We start from the raw sequence: 12,630 nt of genomic DNA on the forward strand, positions 1-12,630 counted from the left end.
TGAGAGCAGTTTTAGAACTGGGTATACTTTAAGAAAGGCCTTGACAGAACTGCCCATCAGCTATCCTGCAGCCCACAACAGCTATAACCCTATTAGCAGACAGGTATCTCTTATTGAATTTATAGCAATTATAGCAATGGAAGCACAATCTTGACTGGGATCTCTAGGGACACACAATAATATCTTCTAACTGTGGTGGCCATCCTTTCTGGCAGGCATGACACAAATTAGCCCCTCCCTGGGAGCCACTCCAATCCTTTTCCACTACCCAATCTGCTGCTCTGCTTCATGCTTCCTGTCCTGTGCTCTTCTGCCTGATCTTCTGCTCTGCTTTATGCTTCCCAGCCTATCTTCTACTGCACTGCTTGTCCTCTCCCCAATCTGCCATATGCATCACACACAGGCTGCCCATACCAATACCCATGGTCACCTGTCCTACAAACATTAAGATAAGTGAATGGAAAAGTCTCATAACAATTATCTGAAATCCTTATCACTGTTAGCAAAAAATAATCAGTACAATGTTGAACTGGTTAATTCAGTTTCTTTTAGGACACTGTGATGTAACACAGATACTGACAAACCCAGGATTCCTATGCTTATGCAAGAACAAAAATTTAAACTGAAGTTGGTCAAATGGACCACACATCTGTTTTGAAAATGTTTTGGTTTTTTGTTGGGGTTTGTTTTTTTTTGGGGGGGGGTGCGGTATTGGGAGGCAAACTTTTCTTTTTTAATCCCACTTTTTCGAAAGTCTGGATTTCCCAATTAGGGTGCCATTTTAGAAGTAAAGCAAAATTGAGGAAAATGTACACTTTGGAAAAAGGTACCTAAAGAAGAGATGCACCAATATAATTGGTCCATATCATACTGGCACCAATAAAAGGAAAATTGACATTATCGGCAATTGGCTTTTTTCACCAGTGTAATCAATAACACCGATAAATTCCATGTGCATGTGTTCAGCCTCAGCATACATGTGGCCAGGAATGCAGTGTGGCAGCATGGAGAGCAGAGCCAGCCATAAGTCTGTGGGGGGGAAGGAAGGGGGCACACAGAGGCCCCTATGGTGAGGGAGGGAGTGGGGGTGAGACTGGGGGCAGGCGCTGCCCAGCCAGGGTGGGCCAGGTCATGGGGCACAGCTGTGGGTGGCTCATATGAAGGGTGCAGGGATGTGGAGAGGGGGTGGGGGGCACCTCCCTGCTGTGCACACACCCCCGGGGGAGGCATGGGTGGCATGTGTCCCCCCCAGATTTGTGCAAAGGTAGACTGCAAGGGGGCTGGGCCAGGGCTGCACTTGGTGTGGACAGGGGTGGGGTAGGCAGCAGCAGCAGCACTGGGAGGGGGGACTACAGGATGGGTTACAGCCACCCCAAAATTCCCTATAGCCCCCCCCCAGCACCACCACCACCACCAACTCCAAGCGCAGTACTCCCCCCCCCCCCACACACACACACTGGAAAGAGGCTGGTGCAGCTACTGGCCCTGAGCCTGAAGCCTGCCCTTGTGCCGTGCACAAATCTGGGGGCTACATGCCCCCCGTGCCTCCCCCGGGGGTACGTACAACAGCGAGGAGCTGCCTCCCCATCCCTGTGCCCTCCAGATTAGCTGCCTGTGGTTTCACCCCATGATCCACCCCTCCCCGGCTGGGCAGAGCCTGCTCCAGCCCAAACCCCACTCCCTCCCTCACCATGGGGGTCTTAATGTGCACCCCCCTACACCCCTTTCCCCCCCCCTTTTCCTCCACAGACTTACCAGTCGGATGCTGCTCTCCAACTGTGCAAGGACAACATTCACCCAAATGTAAGATTTGAAGGAAAATGAATGGCACAATGGAACAGACTTAAAATGGGAGTCTTCTTAGGAAAATTACTATAGTATTTAATATTGGAAAATTTACTGCTCAGCCCATCTGTTCCTTGTGTGCACCTCAGAATCATATCACACCTTTGCTTCAGTGCTAACAGAACACAATACTGTTTAGAGAGCGAACTAGATTCAATTCCTTTTCATGTATCATTATAACTGTTTTTGACCTACAAGTAAATACACTGGCAAAGCACGGATTGTGGGACTACACAGGTGTCCTGATGGTATAATTCTAAAACAAGAAGACTAAACAGATACAGTTTACAGCACAGTTTGGCCTGCAGAACATTTACAGTAGTAATCATGCATAAGAAGGGAAAACAAAGAACTAGGATGTCAGATCCTACACTGAGTATTCTGCGGTGACAATTATACAACTAGAGATAAGTGGCTACTAAGAAAGACATGGAACCAGCTAATACCATTTTTGTCACTGTTCTGTGTAGCTGTTTGTATATCCTTAACTGTGCTTTGCCCTTAGCTTCAAATGACTGATTGAATAAGTAGAATTTTAACTATAAATGACGTGTCTTCAAAATTCTCAAAAAAAGCACCACTTTATTCCATAATCTCTTTTAAAGATCTCTTCCAAAAGAAAAAAAAGTTGGTGATAAATCTGTTCAAGCATGCATTTATCAAGCATATTACTTTACTCTTAAAATACTTAATAATTTTTCAATGTTATAAGTACCAGCAGACCTTTCAACAGTCATTAATTTTTTACAACTAATGTGTGCTACTTTATCGTTAGGGACTTTTCAAAGCTACTCACTTTTTCAACTAATTTACAGAGCAATAATTAGCTGTGTTAATCTGAAGTCAGGCAGAAGGCAAGGCAGGGTGGCACCTTATAGACTAACCCATTCAGAAATGCTATGACTGGATTTACAGAGGTACTAAATAGAAATGAATCAAATAATCTATATACAAAAATAGGGATAGGGAGAGGAAGGGATGAGGGAACACTTGCAATACAGTCCCCAAATGGTAGCCACCCAAATCAACAGAGCACACTCAGACCCCACTTCAATCTGCTACAATACCAACCCTATGACAAAGACAACAGAATCCCTCCTGTTTTCACCTATAGCCCCCTCTAGAAAACCTTCTTCACACATCATTAATGACCTCCAATCCCTCCTAGAAAGTGACTACCAGCTCAAGATACCTTTGGAGGACAAGCCTATCTTGGGTTAGAGGCAGCTCACTAACACTATCTAACTCCTATTCTCAAAAAGGCACCAAGGCTCGTTCCATACGCAGATCATCACTGCACCAAACAGGATTATAACATCCAGAATTCATTAACCCATTCCTCTACGAATACTGCATCTGCCTACACTGCCTCTCTGCTATCTAAACTGGCCAGACAGGAAATCCCTATGTGAAAACTGTAGCACAAGAAATTTTCAACAGACCAGATTGTGTTCAGGATGAGCTCAACAGAGATTACAGATTCTTATCACATTGCCTGGACTAGCCTGGAATAAATTACTTTATTCATTGTAACCCTTATATCCTTAACTATTTTGCTTATCTTTGATCTCTTCAACTCACCTTTGCCTCTCTCAACATTGCCCCCTTCCCATTTCCCTTCCTCTCCCTTTGCCTATTCTTCGTAATGAAATTACTTTGTTTGTTTCTATTTAGTATCCCTGCTGTCTGCAAGTCCGTTCATAGCATCTGATGAAACAAGCTGTTGCCCATGAAAGCTTATGCATTTCTGAACAAGTTAGTCTATAAGGTGCCACCCTGCCTTCTGCATTATGCCTTCTGCATAATTTGTTTATGCCTTCAAGTCCCCTCCCAGCTGCAGCCTCATGCACTCTGCAAAAGTGCAGTCAGTTTTAAAGCTACCTATGAAATCTCTAATATTTGGCTGACGGTGGGTGTATACAGAAAATGATCCAGATGCCTAAAGTTCTGAAGCAAAGCTCTTGAAACTTAACAGAAGTGGATTTTGGCTCTGTCCCCTTAAAGCCAGATTAGAATCTTTGCGATATCTGAGTGCAGATCTTAGGTAAACAGCATTTCCAAATTAGCAGATCTGATACCTTTACACTGAAAGAATACTTACAATATAAAAATCGCTAAGATCATAGAGCTTTCCTTTTCTTTGACTGCGCTGATGACTATAAACTCCCTTCTGAATGAAAGGTAAGGCATTTACTCTGTAATGCAATTCAAAACAAGTTTTAAAAAACTGAACATAAAGAGAAAAAGCTCCTAGATATTGTGGAGAGTATCTGAGATTTACAACTTTTTATAAATGTATTCATCATACCTGTTTTTGCCAAACTGTCGATATTCATAAACAGTAAGAGATCCATCACATGTAAAAAAGAATCCAATCAGCTCTCTACAGGCATCACGCCCATTCCTAAAATTATCATGGAAGAGTACCATTATAGCTTTGTGTTTAACTGAACCTAATTTAAATTCATACAGATGATTACACCACTTTTTTAAAAAATGTATCTTCAGTAACAGTTCAGTGACAGAGACTCTATATTGCATTATCTTTTATCAATACATTGCTGGTTTTGATTAGCTTAGTTAAATACTGAACTACTGTATACTAACTTGTGGATTTGGTTATGTATTCTGTTCTTCGTCAAAAATGCCTTTCAAACTCTCATACGCAGTATATTAAAGGACCTTTCACAACTCAGCAAACCAATTACTTACATAAGGATCACTATGTTGGTCATGATCTGAGAAGCTAATGGACTGAATTATGAGCTATGTCCAAGTAAGAACTTAGTGCAGCTGAGGGAAACTGTTTTTAACCTCTCCTTCCAAAGTCAAAGGAACAATTTAGTTTATCCCCATCCAGTTTCATGCAGCCTCATAGCTGCTCTGAGCTATATCAGTATGTAACAGCCCCAAGAAAAATTATACTTAATTCAAATACATATGAACAAATCACACTTATTTATTTCTAAACAGATGGTTCTGAGAAAAAGCAAGTTGTAATTATTCCAACTGGTTGCAATTATTCCAATTATTCCAAAAGAAAACCATTCACAAGCTCAAAGAATTAATACAGGATTTTACAAAATTTCTCATTACCTTGAGAGAATTCTACAATCAAAGCGTAACTTGTTAGAAAGCATATTTTCAGTTAATGCTGATCTGGTCCTTATTCTGTCAAAAGAATGTTGCATATTAATCAATAGATCTGTTCTAAGAAAGCAAAATATCATTACTATTTGAAACTATTTCTAGAAAAAGCAATTGGATTAGGAGCTGATCCAGGTAACTGTGAAAGTTACCTGGATCAGAAAAAGGACCTAGTATGCAGAGGCTGCACAAACAATCAGATCATGTGATTATCCACCACAACAAGGAAAGCACAATCACAGGAAGTGTCAGTATTAACAGGGTCTACTTTATTTAATGGCTGACAAAAGTAATGAAACTCAAAGTGTTTTCTTCTTCATTTCCCTTGGTTCCCTTGAGGATAAACACTGCTATGAGAAATAGTCCCTTGAGTAGTAACAGGCCTACAACTTAATTCCACACTCAACCGTGTTCAATAAAAGAGCCAAACTCCTCTAATTTATAGTGCTGGATTTCAGGAATGTGAAAGACTAAAGAGTCCCTGGAGAATAGCTTACATGACCCTCAGATCTCAGCACACAAGACGATTTTTTACTCATCAAGCTGCTTACCAGCATGGAAATTATCTGGGTTCTGGCAAGCATGTATCTAGGGATTTGGGGGCATCCCCAAGGTGAGAGATCTAAAGTTCATGGCTATGCCACTCCAGGGTAGTGACACACTGTGCTGCTCTACTCCTGGTACCTGCTAAATTAAGAGCTGTGTAGCCACATTTCAGAAGAGCCAATTTGCCAGGGCAGAGCAAACATAGCTATATTGCTTCTTATATGAAAGCTGGCATGTGCAGAACTAGCTCAAGTACCTGCACTGCACTTCCTTCTGCCTAGATCTTCTCGACAGGAGTATTTTTACCTGCATAACTGTTTCTTTAACCTTCTATTCAGCGACAAACAGATACTCAAGCTAGGTCTCTTTGGGGTGGCACTTCCCAACCTAGAAATAGTTTAGCTCTGTTCACATTATGCTGTGCCTCAGTTAATTAGCTTTGTTTGCAATTAGCTTGTTGGGAAGAGCTATTTAACCTACCCTCAGGCCTGCACCAAGGTGGCTATACCACTTGGGATCAAATAGCTCCCTGGTGCCAGAACACAGCTGCACATCCTTTCATAGCATCTGATGAAGTGAGCCCACAAAACTTGTATATCTACCTTGGCTAGTCTACAGGGTGTAAATCTAGACTTTTACTTGATTTCAGACTAACATAGATCTAGTGCAGGGTCAGTCTGCAGGCCAGATCCGGCATGTAAAACTAGATCACTCTGCATAAACATGCCCTAGAACAGTGGCACCCAACACTGGCTCCACAGGTCAAATGACTAGTGCAGGGTCAGTCTGCAGGCCAGATCCAGCATGTGGAGTCAGCCTCAGGCCTCATCTGGCAAGCAAAGCCATGTCACGTGGCCCATGGGGCTCTCTACAGGTTTGGACATTTGATGATGGAATAAGCAGTGGCAGCATTAATTGCTGCAGCTCCTGCAGTGATCAGGAGGCAGAGGACTGGCATAGGGATACTAGAGGTAGGTACATGGACACAGGTAACATAAATGAAACAAAGACACTACTCCTAGAAACACCAAGCTGGTTTTCCAAGGCACTTGCACTACTTATAATGAAGGGCATCCATATAATGGCTAAAAAGCACAACTCACTTTTCTAATTATTGTATCAGTAAAACTAGAGGAATCAGATTTTACTTTACTTGATAAAAGTAGCCTTTAGATCAAGCATGCCAAGTTTTAGCTTAAAAGAAGTAACTTTTGCTAAAGTTACAAAAGGCTGAAATTAGAAACCATGAGTTTATCCATAAGAAACAACTACAGCCTAAGAAAACTGACCTTGTTTCATGTAATGTTCTTTTTCTAAACCGCAATGGTGCTGTCCCAAGTGCTGGAAGCATAAGGTCTCTCTGGTAAGGATCATTACTTGTGTTTTGCTCTGGGTCACTTATTACTGCCCTGATTGAAAAACATATGCACAGATACACCTATGAACTGCTACAGCAATGCAAAAATTACTTCACAAATGGGCAATAATTCTATACACCTTGGGTATGTAGAAAAGGAAACTAAAAATTACACATAAATGCAATAGTGACCCATTAGTATGTACTCATTGCATGCTATCATAATGTAATTTTAAATAAATAAATAATGCCAACACTCTTCTAAGGCCTTATGTACCTGAAAAGGTTCAACCAGCCCTGCCTAAGCAATCTGAGACTCCCACCAGAATCAAAGTCCTAGAATGGGATAATCTTCCAGTACTGGCTAGTGAGCGTCAAGAAATAAAAGCACAAGGTAATAAATGCCTGTCTACAGTGCTCCAAAACTTGTACACTAATGCTCCTTGTTCCAATTAACACGTGGGAAATTCAGGGGGCCCTTTACAATACACCATTAGTTTACTTGCATCCATGTTATTAACAGTAGTTCAGTATTGAAGGAAAAACAAACATTAAGCCATAATCGTGCACCTTGATCAACCCATGGGTGAGCGGAAGGGAGGCAGCTTTTATCTCTATGTAGAAAGAATCCCAGTCACATATCCCCAAAACTGATCTGACAGTAGGATTGGGCTATTTACATATACACAGAACAAACCTTATTGTGTTGCTTTCAATAATTTTCTTATTTCAATGTTTTGGACTCTTCTTCCCAGACTATCATCCTACTCTGATTTCTTTTGTTAGTATTGGTTGAGTTATAGATGTTACATTTGTAAATAAAAATGTAATAGGGCTGCAGCTAAAGCACTACTGAGCACTGTATTCCATTTTCATTAAAACATTTTAGAGCAGGAGAAGAAATTTAGGAAGCATAAAAAGAGACACAAGAGGAAATTAAGCAGCAAATTAAAGTCACAGAAACCTAAGGTCTCTATCTGGACATATATTTAAGACCTAGATTGCTGCCATAAAAGCAGTCTAACAAAGAATTAGTGAATTTAGTAGAACTAGTGAATTTAAGAGAATTCTCTTAACCATTAGTTCTGTGTACCATTGGAAAGGTATGACGTGGGACTGTAGAGAATTTCATACTCAAAGTGTGTGTGTGTGTGTGTGTGTGTGTGTGTGTGTGTGTGTGTGTGTGTGTGTGTGTGTGTGTGTCCAAAGGCAGCTATGCTGCTGTTGGCACTGAAGCACAGAAAAAAAAAATTCAAAACAATGAGAAAACTGGTATAATGTGAGAAAAATTCAGACCAAGACTAGTTAAGGTATGCTTGAAAATTAAGAACAGGTTAAGAGAATGATAAATAACATGGAATAATAACTTTACTATACTCATTTTAACTGTTGCTTTATGGGTTCTCTCTCAACATAGCATGGGACTATAATCAGTAGAAGAGATATTTTCTATGTGCTCCAGGGATGGGGTGAGGTGGGGGGATCTTTAATTAGAGCAGCTCCAACAGCTACTGTAAGTCAAGTACCCGCAATGTCTCATATATTAGCATCCCCATGCATGCTTCAAAATGTCGGCAGGGGAGCTTTATCTAAAATTCATCAAACGAGCTTCAGTTAAAGTGCCCCCACCACCATTTTGAAGTGTGGGGACACTGACACACAGGATGCGGAGACTAGATGGAGCGCACTAATAAGCTCACTCCAACGGACTCAATTAATCAAGTCTGCTTTGACACACTAATTACAGTGCATCGGAGCAGCCTCCCAGCACATCTACAGACACCCCTAGTGGTTAAAAAATTTAAATGAAGTGTGACCCTGACCAACCTTATCTAAACTGTATACTCCTAACTCTCTAAAGCTGGAACAATACTGTAGTAATTCAAAGCAGAGTGATGCAGCTTAGCTCATTATTTTTAAAATGTTGAAATTTTAAATAGAAAGTCAATAAAAAATGCAATGCATTAGAAAAGGCATCAAAATATTTTTTTAGAAAACAGACAGATTAGCTCTCAAAGGTGAGATTAAAGTTTTAAATTTTCTCAGTGATAATTAAACCCTTACAGAAAGTAAAATAAGGGGGATGGATCATTTTCATTACATGCATTTTATGTAACAATAGAGTATTTTTCACAAATTAAAAATTAACACCTCAGGAAAAGGCACACATTCATGTTGTCAAATTCTTCTAGAATCTGAATTTGTAATTTATTGCATTTGTCTCTTACCTACATAACTGATCCACCATTACTTGCTCTACTACAGTTTGCTTTCTTTTTTCTGCAGCTGTATCATCCTGCAATACAAAGTCTATTATGAGCAAATGAAATATGACATACTTAAGAAACTGTTATTCCTTAAGACTATTTTCAGAAGATGCAGTTAAACAATACAATTGCTCATTTGGAATTTTAAGGCATGTCATTGGATTTTCTTATTGAGTATCTTTTTAATAGAGAAAAGTTTATACTGCAGATGATGTTCAGATAAATGAGAACCAAATGATATATTCTGGTCTATTTAAATTGTTTACATGCACACCATGTCTATGTACATTTGATGCCTGTAAATATAAAAACTCTAATATAAACACTGATAGTGCTCGTTATGGTCATATTATTTTCAGAAAGTGCGTTCTTTAAGTAGAGCAGCGCATGAAAAACTTCTCACTCCATCCAACGTACCATGGAATTTACAGTAGATATAAATCCTGATTTGGGCAATAAAGATTTAAGTCCAGCAATCTTGTTTTGTCTTTTGAAAGATTCTGTTATGATTTCCAGTCCACTTGCAATTATTTATTTGGAAGTCAGTCAGTCTCTATGTCATCATGTCTTCCTCCTCTGATATATGACAAGATTCATCCAAGTTTTTCCAAGATACGAGAGGGTACTGGGTTTTTGGTTGTAGTGGTGTTGGAGAGGTTACCAGAATTTTTTTTTCTCTGGCATTAATTAATAATACCCAACTCTAACAGGGTCCCACACCAATAGTGACCGTGATGCCCCAGGAGCCCCCTCAGCTCTTGTCAACCTGGTTCTCTTTGGGTGCCCTCCCCTTCTTCTTGTCTGCCATGCCTTGATGAAATGATACTTTCAGAAAAGGGATGCTGCCCCAGGGCTTTCCAAGTCAAATCTCCTCACGAGTACAGGTGACCCTACTCATTGCCTTAAGGGCTAATTACATGGGCTCTGTCCTCCCCAGTAACCATACCCATGCCTCACAGACGTTATCAATCACTCAGTAGCTCAGACCTGCTTTCTCTGCCCCTGGGCTCCAACCGTTATCTCTGTCCACCCACACCCAGGCACTTTGCCCATTCTGGCTACTCCCAGGTGCAGCTCTTTGACCCTATTTCCACCTCTTGCAGGCACCTGGCCTACTATATCACCTCTCTCAAGCTGCAGGTCCCCAGCCCTGCTTCTCTGGGATGTGGGTCCCTGACCCCGTTGGTCTCCAGCAGTGGTCCTCCCAGGATTTGGTGTGTCTCCTTAGACCCTGGGCCCACTCCTAGGCCAATTGAGACTCACGGGCTCTTCTACCCCACTAGTCTCCATCTATGGCCCTTTCCCGGCCTTCAGCCCTTCCTGGGCCCTGACTCTGCTCCTAGGCCAGTGAGACTTATGGGCACCCTGGCCCAACCTGCTCCCTGGGCCCTCCAGCCCCCTACTGTCTTTGGACCAGCTGGGACTTCCTTACCTTCCTTAGCCCCTTCCTCAAACCACTAGAGTTGCTTACCTCCTGCTCCCCACAGGAACTCCTCTCTCCATGACTCTCAGAGCTAGACTGCCTGAATAGCTCAGGATCGGGGCTTATATGCTTCAAACCCAGTCACTTTCTGGCCAGGTGACTTTCTAATTGGCCCCTGCCACACCTGCAGGCTGCTTTCACACCACCTGCCTTCTCCTAAAGTAGCAGAAGCACCAAGCTCAAATATTGTAGAGTACTTTTCATAAGAAGATTTCAATGAACTTTAGAGGATTTTAACAAAATCCTTTCAATAGAATTGGAAACTGAGGTTCAAGGAGGTGAGGAACTTGTCCAAGATCACCAAGAGCCAAGACTAAAACCCAGGTCTCCTGAGACCCCATCCAATATTCAACCTCTGCTCCCTCCCTTCATTTTATAAGCCAGATTTCTGAACTTCTCTACTGTGTTTCAGTTTGCCCGTATTTCCAGGTTATTTTTATATAGTTTGTTCTCATGGGAAGACAAAAGTTATTGATTCTGAAGGAGTTATGTAAGCTCCTAACTCTATATACACCTTCCACTGAATTTTAAAACATTTTGAAACTGAGGGATTTGGACATTTATGTGATCAGTTATCCATCTTAATCACTACACAGATTTATATGTGCAACCCAAATTCTAAATAGACTAAGCCTCACAGTGTTTGCAGAGGATGAAGACTAGTTGCCAAACACCAGATGAATAAAAATGGTAATCACTACACTAACAGAATTATTAATATTTACCAAAATACAAATCTTAACGAATTGTATTTTAATTCCCACTAGCTAAAACAATCACCTCTCCTCCAACCCAGATTGTTCAACCTGAGCAAGCTATTTTCCTTTCCAGATTTATGATTTGTGTATAGTTGAAGTCTATTAGTTTTGTTTTTAAAATCTTTATACCCATCTTCACAATTATTGGCACATCTGAAAAGCTAAATCCTTGGCCATTATCTGTCCCAACGGAAAAGTAAAAAGTTATCACATATTTGGGGAAAAATTGATAGCCTGTATATTACCAGGTATGGTTTATGGTCCATCATTTCCCAAAGGCCAACAGATTTCACCACTGTAAGAACCAAACAGCAGACATGTTGAGAATGGAGAATCCAATTTTAAGAGTGCAACTTTAAACCTGAATTTCAGTTCAATGTCAGATAATGACTTTTTCCTTTGGTGCTTCCTTCATTCGGTTATTAAGGATGTCTACAATAGGGCTTTAACCAAATACTGGACTTGGGATGATCATTCATCAAAATGAAAGAAATCTAGCATCAAAAAACCCAGTCCTCCTAGTTAGCTGGAATATTGTGATCTTCTGCAAACAAACAAGCAAAAAACAAACAAAAATCTAATAATTATACTTTGTGTCTAAAGCAACTCCCACAATCTTCCCCAAGCAACACAGGAATTCTCATTTCATGGTCATCCTTCTAAATCACTTTGACATTTTGCAACTTATATTGGCTTTTCTCTGAATTATTTTTGGTAATGCAAAATAACAAACAAATGGAAAGTACAGGATATAAAACAATCTTTAAAGTATTTGTTACATCAGAGATCACCTGATGAAGTGAGCTCTTGCTCACAACATTTATGAATCTCTGATTCCCTTAGTGTAAAAGGTGCATCTCTGCTTTGCCTTTTGTAATAGTTACATTAAAATGATATGTTAACGTGTATGTATAAAACAATCTTTAAGGCTTCTTAAAAATAAACAAATACAACTGACAGAGGGAGGGTCTGCTGTTTTAGGAAAATAAAGAGTTTAAGCATGAAAACTGTAAAATTCCACATGCTACCAAGCCACTCAAAACTGAAGTTCAACATTAAATGTGCTTTGAAAGTCCTAACTCATTGGTTAGTGATAGATGTATAGCAAAGGATACCAATACAAGCTGTTCTAATGCGACTGTAACAGCTGCATAATTCTGTAACAATACTATTGTAGCAAAACCTGCTCCAAACTGTAATCCCATTTCAACCAGGGTCAAAGCAAAC

General features: G+C 40.5%; 1 protein-coding gene across 11 annotated transcripts in view; it reads right to left on the minus strand.

The window, feature by feature from the left end:
• Positions 1 to 12,630, minus strand: part of CAPS2 (calcyphosine 2) — a 77,171-nt gene that overhangs the window by 40,514 nt on the left and 24,027 nt on the right. For 10 of the 11 annotated variants that reach the window (XM_059726099.1, XM_014595866.3, XM_019493729.2 and 7 more), the window contains 5 exons: positions 9,124 to 9,191; positions 6,828 to 6,947; positions 4,942 to 5,016; positions 4,154 to 4,249; positions 3,947 to 4,040 (listed from right to left, as the gene is read on the minus strand). In XM_059726099.1, the coding sequence (XP_059582082.1) occupies positions 3,947 to 4,040; positions 4,154 to 4,249; positions 4,942 to 5,016; positions 6,828 to 6,947; positions 9,124 to 9,191 (453 nt within the window). The remainder of the gene's footprint in view (positions 1 to 3,946; positions 4,041 to 4,153; positions 4,250 to 4,941; positions 5,017 to 6,827; positions 6,948 to 9,123; positions 9,192 to 12,630) is intronic. The other variant, XM_059726100.1, reaches the window with a different exon arrangement.

Source organism: Alligator mississippiensis, chromosome 4 (genome assembly GCF_030867095.1).
Source record: "Alligator mississippiensis isolate rAllMis1 chromosome 4, rAllMis1, whole genome shotgun sequence".
Taxonomy (NCBI): Eukaryota; Metazoa; Chordata; order Crocodylia; family Alligatoridae; genus Alligator; species Alligator mississippiensis.